The sequence below is a fragment of the Ovis aries genome, chromosome X, assembly GCF_016772045.2.
Source record: "Ovis aries strain OAR_USU_Benz2616 breed Rambouillet chromosome X, ARS-UI_Ramb_v3.0, whole genome shotgun sequence".
Lineage (NCBI taxonomy): Eukaryota > Metazoa > Chordata > Mammalia > Artiodactyla > Bovidae > Ovis > Ovis aries.
This window is the reverse complement of record NC_056080.1, coordinates 37,929,704-37,951,019: the sequence shown is the minus strand read 5'-3', so window position 1 is coordinate 37,951,019 and position 21,316 is coordinate 37,929,704. Positions and strand designations below refer to the sequence as shown.

General features: G+C 40.6%; 1 protein-coding gene across 3 annotated transcripts in view; it reads right to left on the bottom strand.

Moving 5' to 3' along the window:
- OTC (ornithine transcarbamylase) overlaps positions 1–21,316 on the bottom strand; it is an 80,959-nt gene that overhangs the window by 20,475 nt on the left and 39,168 nt on the right. For all 3 annotated transcript variants that reach the window (XM_004022002.6, XM_060408404.1, XM_060408403.1), the window contains exons 5-6: positions 10,044–10,197; positions 7,932–8,054 (exon numbers count right to left, since the gene is read on the bottom strand). In XM_004022002.6, coding sequence (XP_004022051.1) covers positions 7,932–8,054; positions 10,044–10,197 — 277 coding nt within the window. The remainder of the gene's footprint in view (positions 1–7,931; positions 8,055–10,043; positions 10,198–21,316) is intronic.

The following is a 21,316-nucleotide window of genomic DNA, read 5'->3' as shown; positions in this document are numbered from 1 at the left end:
AGGCTTCCCGCCGACATCTCTTGCTTCTGTCTCTTTTAATTTTTCTCAACATCTTGCTGCAGGAAAGCCAATCTAATTGTCATACTTGTACACGTCTTGCCCTTTGCTGCCGTCACAGCCTTTCACCCTTGAACACTCCCCCCTCTGTCCCTTCCTGGGCGTCTTTACTGGAACATGTCAGCTCCTCCTTTGTCAAAACCCTGGGCCAGCCCCACCTCCAGACCCTCCAAGTGGAAGGCTCGTCAGTCAAAACATCATCATTATTCTCAGCTTCCCCATCTTTCTCGTTTTCCTGAATTCTTAGAATTGATTTATGCCTCTTTTTATAAACTCTCAGCAGGGCACAGCAATGGGTGTGGTAAGCCACCCAGATCCCCTTCATGAATAATGGACTTGTGCTCCAGCTGCTGTGCATGCCCTGGAAGGTGGCTTTCAGCTGTCAGCCCTAGTTGGGCACTGGCACAGCTGCAGAGAGCTGACGCACCCAAGGTCGCATACCCTTCCAAGGCCACCTGCATTCTGAGACTGATTGACAAGGGGACATGAAAACCTGACTCCCTCCTCCCAACCTGCAACAACCCTTAAATGACCATCTCAGATCTAGAATTCTCTATCAGGTCAGCTGAGGCTGCTCTCGGGCCTGCATCACAGTTTGACTTCTCCTGTTTCCTTCCCCTCCCTTCTCAAGGGCACACCGTCATCAACAACCTGCAGGCTGAACTCTGTGTCAGAGTCTGCTTCTCAGGAAACTCAGCCCACAGCAGGGATGTTCAGGTTTATTCATTGGAAATTGTGTTTATTTACACATGTTTATCTATCATAGTTCCTTCTCTCAACAAAAAAAATTCTTGAGGATAGAAGCTATCAGATGGTGATGATTCCTGCAGATCTTTTTGCAGCTTTATCACCCTCAATAGCCATAAATTCTGGAGCTTTGTTTATCTATATTTTGGGAAGGTAATTAATAAAGGCTTGCTAATTTGGCAACTCATGTTGTGACCATTCATACTGGTAAACATAAATGAAGAGGCTTGGCTCTTACCCCAGGTACCTCCTGCCCTGAAAATTCAGCCTTCCCTCTGGAAAACAGGTTTTATACTTCCAAGTATAATCATTCTTAGAGAAGGAATCAATAAGTACTTAGAGAACCAACAGAGTGGTTTGGAAATTACAAAATCACCCAACCTTGCATGCATTGGGCCATGACTGAGAATACAAAGAGGAATTCTTTACTCACAGCTAAGCTTTCAGTACTAAATCACTCATTGGCTTTGACATAAATCTTAAAACCAGATGAAGGTGATTAACAGACCCAGTTCAGTCTAAATACTCACTTAGAACAATGTTAAAATCATTACCATCAATAGTTTATGGAATAACTTTACAATCCAGGACAAAATTATGTTTTCTCAAACATGTAAGTTATTCTTGGTTAAAGGATGGGGAAATAGATTAATTATGGCCTTGGAAATTTTTCAGTGATTCTTAAATTTATAATAAACCTGCTAGCTCTATCTTGAAAGGAAATAGGTCTACTTATAAATTGATGGAGCACCTTCTACACTTCAGACTTTCCAGAAGACTTTTGAAAACTCTTACTCCCACCCAGATTTAACCAGGTTTTAGTGCTTGTTATTATTTAAATGAGTTTCTGCATAAGAACAATACTGAAATTACTCTGTAACATTGGAAGTTTTCCCTTTGATGTTAATAAAACATCTTGGACATGCAATAAAATGTTTAAATCATGTATTTCCCCAATAGAATAAAACCTTTCCAAAGAAACCTTATAGCAGGGAACAATCATTGTGAATGTATATTTTATCTGTAAAATTGTTTGCATTAATATAGAGCCCTTCCTCAGACTAGATTTGCAGTAAGAGTGTGCTAAGTTTTCCCATAAAATGAAGAACTACCTTATTCACATGTCAAATCTGACCTTTTATCTCAGTTTTTGCTGAATGAGAGTGAATTCTCTCTTATAAGAGTTAGCTCTCTGAGTACCCAAAGTTTACTCTATAAAATAGGGTGACACCCTAGGCTGCCTACCTGGCATTTCTTCTATGGCAAGTGTATTAGGTAGAAGAATGTCTTCCAAACATTTATTCCCCACCAGAACCTCAGAATGTGACCTTTTAAAAATATATTTGTTTATTTGGCTGTGTCAGGTCTTAGTTGTATGCTCAGGATCTTAGTTTCAGTATGTGAGATCTTTTATTGCAGGCCACAGTCTCTATAGTTGTGGTATGCGGGCTCCAGAGCATGTGGGCTCACTAGTAGAGGCTTATTTGCTTCAAGGCATGTGGAATCTTAGTTCCCTGACCAGGGATCGAACCCACATACCCTGCACTACTAGGTGGATTCTTAACCACTGGACCACCAGTCCTAGAATGTGACCATTTTTTAGAAGTAGGATCTTTGCAGATGTACTTAGTTAAAAGGAGGTCATACTGGGCTCCACAATCGCTGCAGATGGTGACTGCAGCCATGAAATTAAAAGATGCTTATTCCTTGGAAGAAAAGCTATGACCAACCTAGACAGCATATTAAAAAGCAGAGACATTACTTTGCCAACAAAGGTCCATCTAGTCAAAGCTATGGTTTTTCCAGTATTCATGCATGAATGTGAGAGTTGGACCACAAAGAAAGCTGAGCACCGAAGAATTGATGCTTTTTAACTGTGGTGTTAGAGAAGATCTCTTGAGAGTCCCTTCGACTGCAAGGAGATCCAATCAATCCATCCTAAAGGAAATCAGTCCTGAATATTCATTGGAAGGACTGATGCTGAAGCTGAAACTCCAATACTTTGGCCACCTGGTGCGAAGAACTGACTCATTGGAAAAGACCCTGATGCTGGGAAAGATTGAAGGCAGGAGGAGAAGGGGACGACCGAGGATGAGATGATTGGATGGCATCACTGACTCGATGGACATGAGTTTGTGTAAGCTCTGGGAATTGGTGACAGACAGGGAGGTCTGGCGTGCTGCGATTCATGGGGTCGCAAAGAGTCAGACACGACTGAGCGACTGAGCTTAGCTGAAGTTTAATATAACTGCTATCCTCATAAGAAGAGGAACATGTGGACAGAGAAAATGGGAATAAAGGAAGGACGGAGGCAGAGACTGGAGTGATGCAGCCACAAGGCAAGGAATGCCTGAAGTTACCGGAAGTGGGAAAGAGACAGGGAAGGATCCTCCCCTAGAGGCATTGTGTGTGTGTGTGTGGGGGGGGCGGTGGTGGTGGCGGCGGGGTGTTGTCCTGCCAACACTTGGATTTTGGACTGCTAGCTTCCAGAGCTGTGAGAGAATACATTTCTGTTGTTTTAAGCCACCCAGTTTGTGGGAATTTGTTATGGCAGTCCTGGGAGACTAAGGCAGCAGGGTACATTGACTCGAAGTGGTTCAGCAAGAACACGAGGGGAAGACATTTTCTTTTGCCTTGTTTCATGCATTTGGTTTTGGCAGGATGCAGCAGACAATGCTGGTGCTCTACTCAGAGGCCCTCAGAGGACCCTGATCTGTATCTTTTGCCCCCTCTTCCCTTTTCAGTGTGCTTTTTAAATATACTTATTTATTTAGTTTTGGCTGTGCTGGGTCTTCACTGCTGCCCCAGGCCTTTCTCTAGTTGCCATGAGTGAGGGCTACTCTCTAGTTGTGGTGTGCAGGCTTCTAGAGCATGGGCTTCAGTAGTTGCAGCTCGTGGGCTTAGTTGCTCAGTGGCACGTGGATCTTCCCCAACCAGGGATCGAACCTGTGTCCCCTGTATTGGCAGGCAGATTCTTAACCACTGGCCACCAGGGAAGTCCCCATCAGTGTGCTTTTAATACCTAACACTCAGCTCTTCTTTAGGATGGCCCTCTGACTCCCCAGCTGCTCTTCCTGCTAAAGTGGGAAGCTGCTGTATGGGCACAGGGAGCTCAGCCTGATGCTCTGTGACAACCTAGAGGGGTGGGGATGGGGTGGGGGGTGAGGTTGAGGAGGGAGGGGAACATATGTGTACTTGTGGCTGATTCACATTGTTGTATGGCAGAAGCCAGCCCATACTGTAAAGCAATTATCTTCCAATTATTAAAAAAAAGAATTCAAAGATAAAATCTGAAGCTAGTAAAAAACAAAGAAAAAAAAGTGCCAGAAGATTCACCACCCACCTCTCCATGCTGCCCTTGACCAGTGACTGGTTCCAAGGATAAAAGCCCATCCTCCCTTGCCGGGAGCCAGTGTGAGGAATCCCGCCCGTGACAAGGTCATGAGGAAGGAAGCTGACATACGCAAGGCGTGCTCAGACTTCAGGGACCCCTCTGGAAATTCCTAAGCATGTACCCCAACAAAAATCTGCTGGTTTTTATGCTCTGCTTTTCCACTCTTCTGACATTTTCTGGAAAAAGTCAATTCAGGGCTTTAGTCTTCTGCGTTTGAAAGAGTGTTTCAATCCAAAAAAAACCCTCTGATGGCTTTCTAGCCTGCCTGCAGGACTCGTACAGCTGCACATGTGATTGTTTGAGGCCTCCTGACCGCAGGAGGCACAGGAAGCTTAAAACATCCTAGGAATGTAGGGGCTTCCGAAGAGTCAAAATCTTTAGAATAGGACTGATTAAAAGTTTCATTTGTTGAGTCAATGCTTGCTGCCAAATTTTCATATCCTTTATTTTTAGATATAGTTGGTATATAGAAAAACAAGTAGTAGACCTGGTATTAGCAACATTAGATCTTTGAGTTAAATACCTTCTTTGTTATAACCCACTGCACCTTTGTTCTATAGAGATGTAACTTTAGCGCTTTAAGGAGATGTAGATTAAAGAAAAACACTTCAGGGGAAACAAAATTAACAATCATTAAGGAAGAGAGCCAAAAAGTGTTAACAAGCCTCTTGGCCAGAAGATAATATAAATCACCTGAGACCTTTTGTATACAAAATGATATACGGAAAGAATCTGGGTTGTGAACGCTACATAATTTTGTGTTACCCATTGATCTCCATGTTTTATCAAAAGTATAAAAGGCCTTCTGAACACTAAAGGATGGGACCAGCTTCTCGGACCAGTTTCTCGAACTAGTCTCTCGGCCTGGTTTCTTGCGAATCTGGCTCCCCCCGTGTCTCTCTCTCTCTCTCTCTTCTTCTCTCTCTTTTCCTCTCTCTGCTCTTTAATTTCAGGCTGAATCTCCACCTGGGGCGCGGAGGCTTGCCAGGTCTACTTACTTGCCCTGGCTGTTAAGACCCGCACGAAAGGGAGCTTAAGGCGAGGCACCCTTAGATATTCAAGCGGGCGCTGGTGGCCCAACGTAGATGGTGCAAATTCCTTGTCTGGAATTTTATTGGTCTTCCGCGTAAACCAAGCTATTCAGCCCTCTTCCTCCACTTAATAAGAGCACATACGTTCAAAAGAAAACAGAGAATAAGAAACATAAGCTCCAGAATCATTAATTTATGAAGCATTCAAATATGACACCACTAAGAAAAAGGGGTTTTACAAAACATCAACTTATTAACTGATTTTTTAAAACAACAAGGTATAATTCACAAAATATATACATTACAAAAAAAATGGGGAAAACTGAATCTTAAGTAATTGAATTGTATTGAATATCAAGAGGGATGTGGAAAAAGTTAACTAGAAAATTGGGGGCTGGGGGCATGGGAAAAAAGAGAAAACAAAAGCAAACACATCAATGTCAAAAGCTGTTCCAAGATGCATTTTTTGGCTGTACACTGATAAGTTAACCCCTTGTTCTTAGACCTGGCGTTTCCCTCTGCTTCCTGGTCCTGGGGATGTTCTGGGCATGCTCAAATACATTACTGTAATTTTTGCTTTTTAAAAGACAGTGAAATTCTCAGGTAGGGAAAAGATCCTACTTCCACTAGTAATACTCAGGCAGCATGCTCTAGCGTACAATAGGATTATTGCTTTAGGTACAGACAGTGCAAAAACACACTCTGTGTTCTATAAGAGTACTCTTACTCGCTGGAGTTGTTAGAGTTAAAAGGAAACTTAGTAGAGAGCACTAAGTAAATATGGGATCTAGTAAATCTAAACAGCACTTTAAATTTGAAGACGATTATCACCAAAACTTAAAAAGTGAGGAAAGCAACCTATAACTGAACGGAGCTGCAGTGTAGTGCTAAATTACTCTGTGCACCTTATTAGCATGGTAACTTACAGATTAAACAGAAACAAGAGCCTGTGGTCTTGAAAAACCGAGATCTACTATTTCAGCAGGGCCCTTCTTAGTGAACCCGAGCAGAAGGTCCTGAAAGAGTGGGCAGGAGCACTCCCTGTCTCAGGTTGGGGCAACACTCTAGAGCTCACCTGTTGGATCAGCCTGAAGCACTGTGCCTGACATGACATTTGGGTGACCAGATCACTCTAGTTTGCCTGTGGCCTTCCTGGTTTTAGCACTGATAGTCCCATGTCCCTAGAAATCCCTTAGTCAATCTTAAACTCAAGAAGCAGAATCAGAGAGTGAGTTTTAGGCCTCACACACTCACCTCTGAATGTCTTAGGTTATCAGAGTGAACTATGGCAGTGACCACTGAGAGCAAACACATGCTCAGCCAGAAACACACTGGTGCACAATATTATAAACCATCGTCCCTTAACGGAAAGGTCAATTCTGTCCTTTGTTTCTGCAATGTTCTTCTATTTAGGGGCATTTTCCTTCCAAAAGACTCCTGATCAGAAATCATAACTAATAGAAACATAACAAAGAAAAGAACTTAGTAGAGATGGGTTATGTAAAAGGTTCTGTGGGGATAGCTCAGAACTGATTTGTGTATGGGTCACTTGTAGGATTAGTTTTTATCCTCTAAAAGGCCTACTCATTCTGTATGAGGCTAGGAGTATCTTTTTAAAATTTTTTTTGAAGTTTAGTTGGTTTACAGTGTGTTAATTTCTGCTGCACAGCAAGGAGACTCCATTATATATAAAAAGAACATACATACATGTATGTAAACATATAATATACATACTCTTTTCCATTCTGGTTTATCACAGGGTAGCGAATATATTTCCTTGTGCTGTACAGTAGGACCTTATTGTGTAGCCATCCTATATATACTAGTTTGCATCTATTAATCCTATACTCGAAGCTGGGAGTTTTGTAACATAGGGCTTCTCCTAGGAGGATCTGCACTTTTTCATTTTAGTGTATTTATTTATGGACTTATGTAATCATGTACGTAAAACATTTACATGTTAAGAAATTTAAACCATATAAAAGGATATATTGCAGAAATAAAGTCTCCCTCCTACCTCTAACCTTGAACCTCCCAGCTTCACTTCTCACAGACAACAATTATTACTAGTTTCTTGTATATCAAAAGGGTTACTTTGGACCTATAAAAGAAGGCCTGTTCCCGTTCCCATACGTCCCGTGAGAGATTAACAGCAGGATAGGAAGTAGGGTAGGTCAGCTTCACAGCCAGGATTCAGATTTAAAAGGCTGAAGGACCCTTGGATTTGAGTTTTGAAGCACTAAGCTGATGCAGACGCCATCACTGTGTCCTTCACATTTGATTGAATTTGTTTTCACCAAACTGTAATATTTGAACAATGACAGCATCTTCCCCATGCCTTGAGATTTCTAGCCTGTCTGGATTTCATTATATTCTTCAGCCTTTGTGGTAGCAATACACAAGAAAGCCAGTTATCATAATGGCTGGTTTCAGGGCATTCAAAGGGATAATTCAGACATGCTTTTAACACAGAAACTCACAAGATGAAAGGCATCAGCCATGATTATCTCTTTTTGTAGAGATGGGAAATTGGACACTCAAGAGGCTGGATAGCTACAATAGTAGGGATAGCAACATAACCTAAATTTTGTGGCCTCAACTGTGCTCTCCTTGAATGGAAGAGAGGTCTGTTTTTCACTAGGTGATTGTATCTGGGAATGATTTCCAAGGGGGGTTAGTTTCAAGGCAGAAAGTTTCCCTACCTTTGGGGTAGCCACCTGAAGGTGCATCCCGAATTTAGCCGCACTCATCATGATGGAATGCAGGATGTTATTCCCATCCCCAATCCAGCTGAGGGTAAGGCCTTTCAGAGAGCCGTAGTGTTCCTGAAAGGCAAGGGATGGAGGAAATTACATCCAGGAGGAAATCCACTTCTGTGAAACAATTATTAGAATTACTATAAAAGAAACAGTCCACATCTTTGTTGGAATGAAGAAACTACTTTTTTTTTTTGCATTATACAGAGCAATTTGATAACATAAAGGTACAATCACCAAAAAGAAGTCCTAATAACCAAAAAAATATCCTAATATCTTAAGCCAAAACATCATATGAACATATGAAGATTCATATGTTCATATATCGCAAATCTGAATCTTTGTTGCATTTGTTCTTTCATTCAACAAATTGAGAACCATCCATGTCCAGACACTGTCCTTGGCCCTGGAGATATAACAATGAACAAAGGAGACAAAAATCTCTGCTTTTATGAAGCTTATACTTGTTAGAATAAGAAAGGGGAAATAGAATGCACCTAGAACAATATAGCATGGGTATTGAGAATGTTCCTGTTTATATAGCTGAAAAACCATTAATATACTTGATTTCTTATGGATATTGACATGGACAGTTAAAGTATGAACACATGCTTGGAAATCATAAATACAAACACCAGGATAAAATGTCTTTGAGGGGTTGGAGGAAATGGGATCAAAGATAGTTACACAGCGGACTTCAAATCTACCCGTAATATTTTTTGGCCACACTGCATGGGATTGCAGGATCTTAGTTCCCTGACCAGGGATTGAACCTGCACCCTCTGCAGTGGAACCCCAGAGTCTTAACTACCAGACGACCAGGGAAGTCCCTGTAATATTTTACTTAAAAACAAAAAATTCTAAAGTAAGATTTGCCAAAACTGCATAATGGGCACATGGGTGTTTAGTTTACTTTTCTTGAAGTGTCTGTAGGTTTCATATATTGTATACATTTATATTTACAAATGTAAAGAGATTTAAATCGAAGTGTGAAGATTTTAAGATTTTTAAAAGAGAAAGTCTAACTAATTTGGAGATCACAAATTAGTTAAGTGGCTAAGCTAGGATGTAAATCCAGGTCCATCTGATTTAAATTCCATGCTCTTAACAAGTTGCTATTTATTCATTCAACTCCTACTTTGAGCATGTCTGTTATGAAGGCATTGCACCAGGTCCTGCAGGGGATAATATGATGAACAGAACATTTCACTGTCCCTCATGAATATATAAACTAGGATTGATGAAACCCCAGTGAGAAGCATTAAATTATCTGGCATATATGTAAAGCCATACCTACAAACAGCTGCTTGGTGTCTAGCATAGTATATCCTCTCTGCATTCATCTTATCTTCATCACCAAAGAGTTTCATTTTGAGCTTAACCTCACATTTACATGTGTGTGGCATATTCAAATGAGGAGCAAGGTGGACCTGTCCAGTTTGCCCTGTCTCCCAGAATAGTTCATAGATGCAGAAACCATGGTTGTTAGGATTCCCAGTGGCAAGACTATGTAGATTGGCTGTGGCAAATCCAACAGGATGAATCTTTCAAAGTTATTCAGGTTCATAATTTGAAGGGACATGGCTAAATCTGCACGCCCATTCTATGAATTCTGCATGCTCTTAACTCCAGTCTTAAGCAGTTTATTAAAATAATAGCAAATGGCCTTCTTCTCAGAAAGTGATTTAGTATTTGGCCATTTTGAATATTCAAAGCACTCTCCATCAGTCTTCACTCCCAAATCATAGAACCTGACGTATTATGCATGACATAAAGATGTTTCCATTTTCTGTGCTCCAGCACTCCCTGTTCATCCACTGCGTTAAATAAATATGGCACCCAAAAAGCAAAGGTTTGAGAACTGAAGTGTCTTCTAGTCTGTTTTCAATAATGCCCTATCTTCCTTGGATATCAAGTTGTACACATATGCTATGCATCTCTGCCAAGATGTTATTTGAAAACAAAACACCAATACCACAATTTAAATGCTTCCATTTAGAGCTACTTAGGAATTATTTATTGATTTTGCTCTTGTGTGAGGCAAAGAAGTAACCCAACCTGGAGCGTGAGGTAATCAGCCAGAATCTGGATAGGGTGGTACAAATCCGACAGCCCATTGACAATTGGGATGGATGCTTCTTTAGCCAGGATGTCCAGATCTGATTGTTTGTACACTCGCGCCAGCACGGCATCTGTCATGCTAGACAACACACTGTGGCAAATGAAGAAAAGATTATCCAAGTTGATTAGGCTTAATAATTCCTTCTTAATTTAGGATCTTAAAGAGTCATAAGAAATGCTAATACATGAGAATTTTTACTGTTACAACTACCTATCAACATGACAGGTTTAAAAGCTAATGATAAATATGTAGTCATTACAGAAGCCAGATGTTGTTCCCCTGATGTCTTAGCCTTGATTTTAGTATTTTTTGCAGTGCTAAGAAGCCAACTGTGGGCCTATCAATTGTAATGATGAACTATAGTTGATATATGGCAATTGGTAAAGTTGAAAGGGACAAGACCAAAGACAAGATATATAGAGAAAAATTAGTAAACTGGATTGTGGCATTTGGGAGGGGGGACATCACCCCTCAAGTATGCAGTTTCACTACAAAATAGAAAGTAGCAGTGTGGCAACCATGGAGGTACACACACAGATTGTTTTTCAAGAGAGAACCTTCTGGAAGGAGTGCCATTAGCTGACAGCCCCCAGCTGTTGCACCTTTGGGATCTGCCACAGCATTTCTGTCAAGGCCACAACCTCCCCAGCCTGTTCCCCTCAAGGGCCAAGCACAGTGGGGTCCCCAGAGCTGGGCCATTCTGCCTGACATGGGACGTCTGTCTCTGTCGGGCAGTGAAGATGGATATAACTATTCTAATTTTATAGCTGAAGGACCTGAAATACAAAGTTTAGTAATTTGCCCCAGCTCACACAACTAATTACATTGGAAGAACTCATCTTCAAACCAAAGTCAGTTTAATTTCAAAAGTCCATGATCTTACCATTATAATACATTGCCTCATATCTGCAGATGATAAAAACCTGGAATGAGAATCTGGGATCCAGAGTTTAAGTTCTCTCCATGTGTCAGAGTGATGGCAGTCCCTCAGCTAAAGTTTTAGCCTTACAAAAATAACAGGACTGGCTTTTTGTTTAAAATTTTGCTTTTTTCATTATAATGTCTTATTTCTTATTAAATGGAAACCCCACAGCAGAGGCTTCTAGACATTTCAGTTTTAAGGAACTCTTTATAATGGCAAAAAAGGGAAAACCTCTCATGATACTAGTTTTATTAAATACAGAATCATTATTATAGGGTATCCTTATACCTTATAAGTTAGTCATTATAAGTTAGTCTTATAATAAGTTATTATTATAAGTGAGACTTTGTAATTTTGACTCTCTAACTTACTAGATGTGTGACCTTGGACATGTTATTTAATTTCTCTATAACTTGGTTTCTGCATCTGTAAGACATGGAACAACAAACTGGTTCCAAATAGGAAAAGATCAAGGCTGTATATTATCACCTTACTTATTTAACTTATATGCAGAGTACATCATGAGAAACGCTGGGCTGTAAGAAGTACAAGCTGGAATCAAGATTGCTGGGAGAAATATCAATTACCTCAGATATGCAGATGACACCACCCTTATGGCAGAAAGTGAAGAGGAACTAAAAAGCCTCTTGATGAAAGTGAAAGAGGAGAGTGAAAACGTTGGCTTAAAGCTCAACATTCAGAACACAAAGATCATGGCATCTGGTCCCATCACTTCATGGGAAATAGATGGGGAAACAGTGGAAATAGTGGCTGACTTTATTTTGGGGGGCTCCAAAATCACTGCAGATGGTAACTGCAGCCATGAAATTAAAAGACGCTTACTCCTTGGAAGGAATGTTATGGCTAACCTAGATAGCATATTGAAAAGCAGAGACATTACTTTGCCAACAAAGGTCCATCTAGTCAAGGCTATGGTTTTTCCAGTGGTCATGTGTGGATGTGAGAGTTGGACTATGAAGAAAGCTGAGTGCCAAAGAATTGATGCTTTTGAACTGTGGTGTTGGAGAAGACTCTTGAGAGTCCCTTGGACTGCAAGGAGATCCAACCAGTCCATTCTAAAGGAGATCAGCCCTGGGATTTCTTTGGAAGGAATGATGCTAAAGCTGAAACTCCAGTACTTTGGACACCTGATGCGAAGAGTTGACTCATTGGAAAAGACCCTGATGCTGGGAGGGACTGAGGGCAGGAGGAAAAGGGGACAACAGAGGATGAGATGGCTGGATGGCATCACCGACTCGATGGACGTAAGTGTGAGTGAACTCCGGGAGTTGGTGATGTACAGGGAGGCCTGGCGTGCTGCTATTCATGCGGTCACAAAGAGTTGGACGCAATTGAGCAACTGAACTGAACTGAACTGAAAGCCATTATAACAGTATCTATCTCATTGTGTTGTTCTGAAGATTATATGAGATAGCCTACATAAGATGCATAGTATGATGCCTTGTTCATGATGAAAGATCAAAAAGTAGTTGGTGATATTACCATGTCAAAAGAAACTGTATAAAAACTAAAGCTAGTATGCATTTAGTAAGTATTTTATGGATTTGTATTTAAATCATTGTCTATTTGGAAAATTAATCCTTTTTATATGTCTGAGCAACAGACTGGTTCCAAATCGGGAAAGGAGTATGTCAAGGCTGTATATTGTCACCCTGGTTATTTAACTTATATGCAAAGTTCAGTTCAGTTCAGTCACTCAGTCATGTCCGACTCTTTGCGACCCCATGAATCACAGCACACCAGGCCTCCCTGTCCATCACCAACTCCCGGAGTTCACTCAGACTTACGTCCATCGAGTCAGTGATGCCATCCAGCCATCTCATCCTCTGTCGTCCCCTTCTCCTCCTGTCCCCAATCCCTCCCAGCATCAGAGTCTTTTCCTATGAGTCAACTCTTCACATGAGGTGGCCAAAGTACTGGAGTTTCAGCTTTAGCATCATTCCTTCCAAAGAAATCCCAGGGCTGATCTCCTTCAGAATAGACTGGTTGGATCTCCTTGCAGTCCAAGGGACTCTCAAGAGTCTTCTCCAACACCACAGTTCAAAAGCATCAATTCTTTGGCACTCAGCTTTCTTCATAGTCCAACTCTAACATCCATACATGACTACTGGAAAACCATAGCCTTGACTAGACGGACCTTTGTTGGCAAAGTAATGTCTCTGCTTTTCAATATGCTATCTAGGTCACAACTTTTCTTCCAAGGAGTAAGCGTCTTTTAATTTCATGGCTGCAGTCACCATCTGCAGTGATTTTGGAGCCGTTTTTGATAAAGTCTGATACTGTTTCCACTGTTTCCTCATCTATTTCCCATGAAGAGATGGGACCAGATGCCATGATCTTCATTTTCTGAATCATACAAAATGCAGGGCTGTATGAAGCACAAGCTGGAATCAAGATTGCTGGGAGAAATATCAATAACCTCACATATGCAGATGACACCACCCTTATGACAGAAAGCAAAGAAGTAGAGTCTCTTGATGAAAGTGAAAAAGGAGCGTGAAAAAGCTGGCTTAAAACTCAACATTCAAAAAACTATCATCATAGCATCCAGTCCTATCACTTCATGGCAAAAAGATGGGGAAACAATGGAAACAGTGACAGACTTTCTTTTCTTAGGCTTCAAAATCACTGCAGATGGTGATTGCAGCCATGAAATTAAAAGACACTTGATCCTTGGAAGAAAAGTTATAACTAATCTAGACAGCATATTAAAAAGCAGAGATATTACTTTGCCAACAAAGGTCTTTCTAGTCAAAGCTATGGTTTTTCTAGTAGTCATGTATGGATGTGAGAGTTGGACTATAAAGAAAGCTGAGCGCTGAAGAATTGATGATTTTGACTGTGGTGTTGGAGAAGACTCTTGAGAGTCCCTTGGACTGCAAGGAGATCCAACCAGCCCATCCTAAAGGAAATCAGTCCTGAATATTCATTGGAAGGACTGATGCTGGAGCTGAAATTTCAATACTTTGGCCATCTGGTGTGAAGAATTGACTCATTTGAAAAGACCCTGATGCTGGAAAAGATTGAAGGTGGGAGGAGAAGGGGATGACAGAGGATGAGATAGCTGGATGGCATCACCAACTCAATGGACATGAATTTGTGTAAGCTCCGGGAATTGGTGATGGGCAGGGAGGCCTGATGTGCTGCAGTCCATGGGGTCACAAAGAGTTAGACACAACTGAACGATTGAACTGAACTGATATGGACTGAAATCAGTCCATAGAAAACTGTTGGTGCTTATAAAATTCAAGCACCTCTTAAAAAATTCCTTTCTTCAAGAGATCAGACAATCAAAGATTGAAAATCATATTCCAGCAACAATATTTTCTAGACTTGGATTTATTTTTTCAGCTGAGATGTGTGGCATGCGGAATCCTAGTTCCATGATCAGAGATGGAACCCGTGACTCCTGCAGCGGACGTGCAGAGTCCTAACCACTGTAAGTCCTTGGACTCATTTTTTTTTCATATTTTCCTAATTTCTCATACCCATAGCTTCCAGATTTTCAGATTTCATGGAAGCAAAATTTCTAAAACCATATGGCAATGAACATAAGATTTCTAACTTTTTGTTTAGAAAATTAAGGACATGAGAAACAAACAAATAAACATATAAAATATGTTAATATCTTCATTTAGTAAAAGAAGACATTTTAACAATAAAAAATGTGTGAATGACTTAATTTCAAAAATCATCCTGGAGCTTGAACGAATTTAGCTTTATGAAATTGACTCTGTTGTCTTTATTTTCTTATTTTAAAACTTCAGATGAAAAATTCGTATGGCAGGGCATCAGGGGAGGGGGTCAAGACCTGGAAACCAGTGCTCTGAGCTGTCTAAGCACATTGTTTATTGCAGTTTGAAAGAGGTGACTAAAAGAGCCACTTTAGAGTTTCTCCTGCGAAACAGGTGATATTTGATGGTTGACTAAAGTCAGGATCTTCCATTTTTGCTGCATATGAAATTTACCCTGAGAATTTCTTATACTCTTGAGGCCCAGGCCATAATCTCTATCAATTTCATCAGAAAAATATAATCTCTAGAGGTACAACCTATTGATCAGCACTTTTTAAGACTTTCCAGGAAATTCCAGTGTGCAGCCAAGGTTAAGAACCAAAGCTGGAACCTCACTGCTGACATCAACAGTACCAGCATCTAACCTGGGGCTTATTAGAACTGCAGAATCGCAGGCCCCACCCTGAATCAAAATCTGTATTTTAACATGGTTTCCAGGTGATTCATTTGCATATTAAAGTTCGAGACTCCTTATAAAGAGGAAATTGATGCCACCATATTTTCAAAAGTACCATCCCTTCTTTTCTTTGAAACCTAACCAGGCTCACCCCACTCCACAGAAATCAAGAGATCAAGGGATGGCAGCCCACAATGACAGAGGACTATGTCCACAATCTCATTAGCAGAGAATACTTTCTAGTTCAGTTGAAAGAAAAAAGCACCTCAAATCCTGAAAAATGAATCATTTACTCTCTTCCATTAAAGCCTCCATCTTTAGAGTAACCACCTAGCTTGATCAGTCTCATGCCCTGAGGAAATGGTTCCCAAATTTGGGTGTATATTAGAACTAAGTGAACAATAAACCACAGAAGTCCAAGCTCCTGAAATAGAGTAGGCTGGGTCTTTGTACTTTTACCAAGTTCCCCAAGTAACTCAGATAACCCTCCAAAGTTTTTGAACCATAGTCCTAAGACATAGGCTATTATATTAAAAGAATTTTAGATCTTCTCCCCTTTTTTCAAGATCACAGTACAAATTTCCTTCACAGTACAGAAATACTGACATTTCATACTACATAATACAGGTTTTAAACTCTATGTTGGGAAAGTTATTTAGATGGCCGTAGATATCCCAATAAGGTATATAATTATAAACAATTATCAATTTCCTTTTTCAGAAGAATTGGTTAATTTTATGATAGTTAAAATCCTATCAGAGAGCAGTAGAGGGGTGTTAGACCCCAAAGGACATCTCTAAATATGCATCACTTCCCTCAGTGTGTAGAGATGGGATTTAAAAAAAATCTGGATTAGCAGATTGCAGTTGACTTTCTGGAATCTCCCAGTCAGAAAAACTGATCTGACTTCCGTTGTAGCCTCTCAGATAGTTTTAGGGAACTAGTACTGTAGGCTGCCAACCTCTTGGTTCATGAACTCTACAATGCCCTGTTGTGTAAATGTTATCTTAATCTCATAGTTGAGAAAACCAAGGCTTTTGAAAGCTTTGAAGTAATTACAGCAAGATTAGGAAAGATTGAAGAAAGGTGAGGCTGACCAAGGGAAACACTGGGAGAGCAACTGGAGAAGTCAATGCCCTATACACTTGAAATTTTCAAGAATATTGAAAAAGGGCAGTTATCATTCCCTGCCTTGAACAATCCCAAGAGTTCAGGAAGCAAAGAAACCAACAGGCAAGCAGGTATTTACTTGCCCTGTTTATAACTTGGACTTTGTATCCCTGAGACCTTTATGGTATAGTCTCATAAAATAGTGACTGGTCTGCTTTTTAAGGTTGCCCAACACCTCCTAGAAGGGTTCTTGACTTTGGCTGAACACTAGTATCACCTATGAAGGTGTACAAATGCTGATGCCATAGTCAGCCCTTTGGAAGTTTAAACCAGAAGCTGTGGTGGGGGATTCATATCCATATTTGTGAAGCTCTCCAAGTTAGTCCAATCTACAGACAAGGCTGAGAACCATTGTCCTAGAAAACAGAGATAGTGAGGAGGTGGCAGCAGAGTGGGATACTCTGCTTCTGGGTGGAACAATGGATCAGTGTAGAGGAGGAAAGTCTTGGTAGTGGCTGAACTCTCGGACTTTAAGAAAAGTAAGGGATAACAACACAATATGTTATGCTGGAAAGAACAAGATCTCATACACATAAAAGAAGTACAGCTGACCCTTGAACAACGTGGGTTTGAACTGCAGAGGTCCACTTGTAAGTGCATCTTTTCAACAGTAAATACTAGAATATAGTCCATGGTTGGTTGAATCCATGGATGCTGAGGAACCACAGATACAGAGGGTAGACTGTAAGTTATATGTGGATTAACTCCTGTGTTGTTCAAGGGTCTGCTGTATTTTCCTTTCAGTTCAGTTGAAGAAGGAATTCATAGGGCCTGGACTCCATCTTAGGCCTGTTCATGCTGATCATGCTCAGCCACCTTTCCAGTGGACTCTGAACTCTGTGTTTAGTGCCTGTGAAAACAACAACAGAAGGGTAAGACTCCCTCCAGACAGGGGAACCTTGAAGATCATATCTAGGTTACTCATCGCCTAAGAGAAAACATACACTAATCACCCCTTCCTCCAGACGGGCCATAAATTTTTCTGTATCTCTCGGAGTGTAACCTCGGGTTTATTGATTTTTGGCTAATTGTTTGACTGAGCACATGAGCACATAGCACGTGAATGATGGGGTTATTGGGATTGTATTTTCCTTGGTTTATGTAAGTCTCAAGGAATTTGGAGTGGTGGGTTCGGACACATACACATGGGGTATAAAAGATTTTCACAAATGCTGGTCGGGGTCCTTGGCTAAGAGGAGACTCTGCCTTGGGCCCGCCGGTATAATAAACTGCACTCCACTATCTGCACTGTCCTTCTGAGTGAGTTTGTTTCCCAGAACGCGTGGCTACAACACAGTCACTACCAAGAGCAGTGCCGTGGCAGTGGTGATAGCTGTAATCTTTTTTCCCCTCAACATTTGTAAGCATCCCTAGTGCCCAAATTTTGGTGTTAATACTGTGCTATACCTAAAAAAGGAACCACAAACCAGAGGCTAGTTAATTCCATGTCCTTCGGCAGGATAAAATCAGTATAGTCTGTAACACCCTGTTGTTGCTAGGAAGCCAAAGATATTTTTAAAATAGCAGGGGCAGTGCTAAAAGGAAAAAAGGACCAGCTTAACCATTTGTCAAGTTGTAAGCATTTATAGCAAAAGTCATTAAGTAAAGCAAGCTGTGCTTATAAAAAGGCCATGAAGCTCATAAGAAAAGAGTGAATATAAAGAAAATGTACAAAAATATAATTGCAATGTCAAAGAAGGATGACTATTACCATTACATTTAAATGTATTTACTCAAGTAAGTAGGAAAATGCTTATATGTAACTGTGTAGATACAGATAGATATTTTGTGGGTTTTTGTTAAGTATATTTCTGTTCACAAAGTATAGATATCTGCCATTTTTAGTGTGTGTAAACCACAAATAATTAAGACAACTTAGAAGTTAAATTATCCTCGAAATAGTAGAAGTAACATGAATGGAAAAGCCCCATTAGCATTTGTGGTCTTACATGAAGTGATGTATAAGAAGAATCCTGCAGCTAACTAGCACCTGTTGTCATACACAATTTCCAATTAGAAAGATGATACAACCATTTATTCCAAAATAAATATTTAGTTTACTGTCCTGAAGAAGAAATCTAAATTTTCAAACTCACTCTCCTGTCACTCTGGGAGTGAAACCTCTTGGTGACCCAACTAATTATAAAACAATGCCCATCAGAAAGGCATATAGTTTAAAACATTGAAACTAGGCCAGGTTAATAAAGCATAAAAATATTACAATGAGTCATGTCCTGCCAGAGACTGAAAACAAATAAAAATTGAATGATACCCCAGCTTTTAACTTCTTTAATAAATGAGAATTCATATGAAAAACAGAAGCAAGGATCCTATGGAAGACAGGATAAGCCCCCCTACCCCCACAGGATGTTCTTGTCCTAATACCCAGAGCCTATGAGTGTTACCTTACATGACAATGGAAATTTTCCATGTGTGATTCAATTAAGGATCTTGAGATGGGGAGGTTATCCTGGGCTGGGTCTAATCTAAGAGAGAGGTTCCTTATAAGAGGGCAGCAGGAGGGAGACATCCCTGGTGGTCCAGAGGTTGGGGTTTTGTGCTTCTACTGCAGGGGGTATGGGTTCAATCCCTAGTTGAGGAAGTAAGACACTGTAAGCTGCACAGTGAGGCAAAAAAAAAAGGAGAGAAAGAAAGCAAAGCGGGAGGTCAGAAGAGAAGATGCTAGCTGTGTTGCTGGCTTTGATATGGAAGAAGGGAACCATGTGCCAAAGGATGTAGGCAGCCCCTGGAGGCCAGAAAGACCAAGGAATTGGATTCTCCCCTGGAGCCTCCTGATGGAGAAGGCAATGGCACCCCACTCCAGTACTCTTGCCTGGAAAATCCCATGGACGGAGGAGCCTGGTAGGCTGCGGTCCATGGGATCACTAAGAGTCGGACATGACTGAGCGACTTCACTTTCACTTTTCACTTTCATGCATTGAAGAAGGAAATGGCAACCCACTCCAGTGTTCTTGCCTGGAGAATCCCAGGGATTGGGGAGCCTGGTGGGCTGCTGTCTATGGGGTCACACAGAGTCGGACACGACTGAAGCGACTTAGCAGCAGCAGCCGCAGGTGGAGCCTCCTGAAGGATCACAGCCCTGGGGGGTTCATTTTAGACCTCTGACTTGCAGAAGTGTAAGATAGTAAATCTTGTGTTAAGTCACTAAATGTATGGTAATTTGTTAAAGCAGCAATAGGAAACCAGTATCAGATCCCATTGTTAAAAGTGAAAACTAGGTGATAAAACTGTATTCAAGCTAGTGGATGGCAGCTTGAATTTAATTCATCTTGAATTTAGCAAGCAGTTCCCGAACCCAACCAAAATTAAGTGATCACCAATCCGCTTAATCTGCATTCCTAGCCTCTTGAGATGATTTTTCTTCTTTCCAGTCTGCTAGAATTACACACACGCATTTAAATTCCAGGATCTTGTAAGGATAAGAATAAAAGTAGGGGCAAGAATGTAAACAAAATTAAATCTATGATATTAATAGCATTGTGCTTAGTTTTATTGTTAAAAAATTAATCAGCTCTCTAATGAATGCGGTGTTTTATGTGTATATTTTCCTTTTTAAAATATTTAGAGCATTCAAGGAAATTTGAAATGCTAGGCTTGTGATTAAGTTAAATGTTTTAGAGCATTTGATTAAGTTGCAATCAGCGTTTAAATGGTTGATGAGACTTGTTTTGTTCATTTAATATGTATTTGATTTAGTGGCTGTATAAGTTAGTATGTGACCATTTAAAGCAATTGCTCTGAAACTTAAACACAACATCAGAATCACCAGGAGGGCTCATTAGAACACAGCCAATTGTGTTTCTGATTCAGTAGGTCTGGTTGTTGTTTTAGGGGCCCCCAAAATTAGCATTTCTAACAAGCTGCCACATACTGCTTATGCTGTTGGTTTGGGGACCACACTTTGAGAACCATTGAGGAATATGAGAAATGGAATATTCCCTGCAGTATCAGTAAACAAAGGATATCACAGTCATCAGTGATTAAAGCTACCACGGATGGTGAGCTGGTGAGCCCTGAAAAAACTCAGGATGTGAAAACACAAGGTACTGGCCCCAGACAACTGAGGAGCATATCAAAGGAATGATTTCAGTGAGCCAGACTCTTACATCTTCCCATACATGGAAAACCACTAAATTCCTTAACTTGGGATATCTGGCTTTCTACATTCAGACTATCTGCCCTTTGTTGCAAAACTTCTATATAACCTGTCTCCTCCAAGCAGTTCTCTTGGGGTTACTTGAGATGCTGCCTCCTGGGCTTGAAGTCACAAAAGTTGCTGCACAATAAAACATAACTCTCAACTTCTAGGTTGTGAATATTTTTTAAGTCCATAACATTTTTCTAATATTTGCTCTTTTATGTTTATTGGAATGCTAAATTCATAAGAGTATTATATTGGACTTCCCCAGTGGCTCAGTGCTAAAGAATCTGCCTGCAATTCAGGAGACGTGCAGACACTGGTTTGACCTCTGAGTCAGGAAGATCCCCTGGAGGAGGAAATGGCAACTTACTCCAGCATTCTTGCCTAGAGAATCTCATGGACAGAGGAGCCTGGCAGGCTATATAGTCCATGGGGTTGCAAAGAGTCAGACATGACTGAGTGACTAAACAAAACAAATAAAAATATCTGCTCTCTTTTCTAATGTTTACCCTTTCTATGTTTATAGAAATGCTAAATTCATAAGATTAAGATATTGAACTGGAAAACAAAGTACAAAGAATAGGGACTATTTCTATAGACAATAAGAGCCTCTTGGACATTAAAGAATCTATGAGCGAGGGGGAACATGACAAAGCTTAATAGAAAATGTCACTTCAATCCTTCAGCCACAGAAGCTGCAGGTGAAACAGATTCAGTGATATGAGGGAAGGAGCAACTCCTAA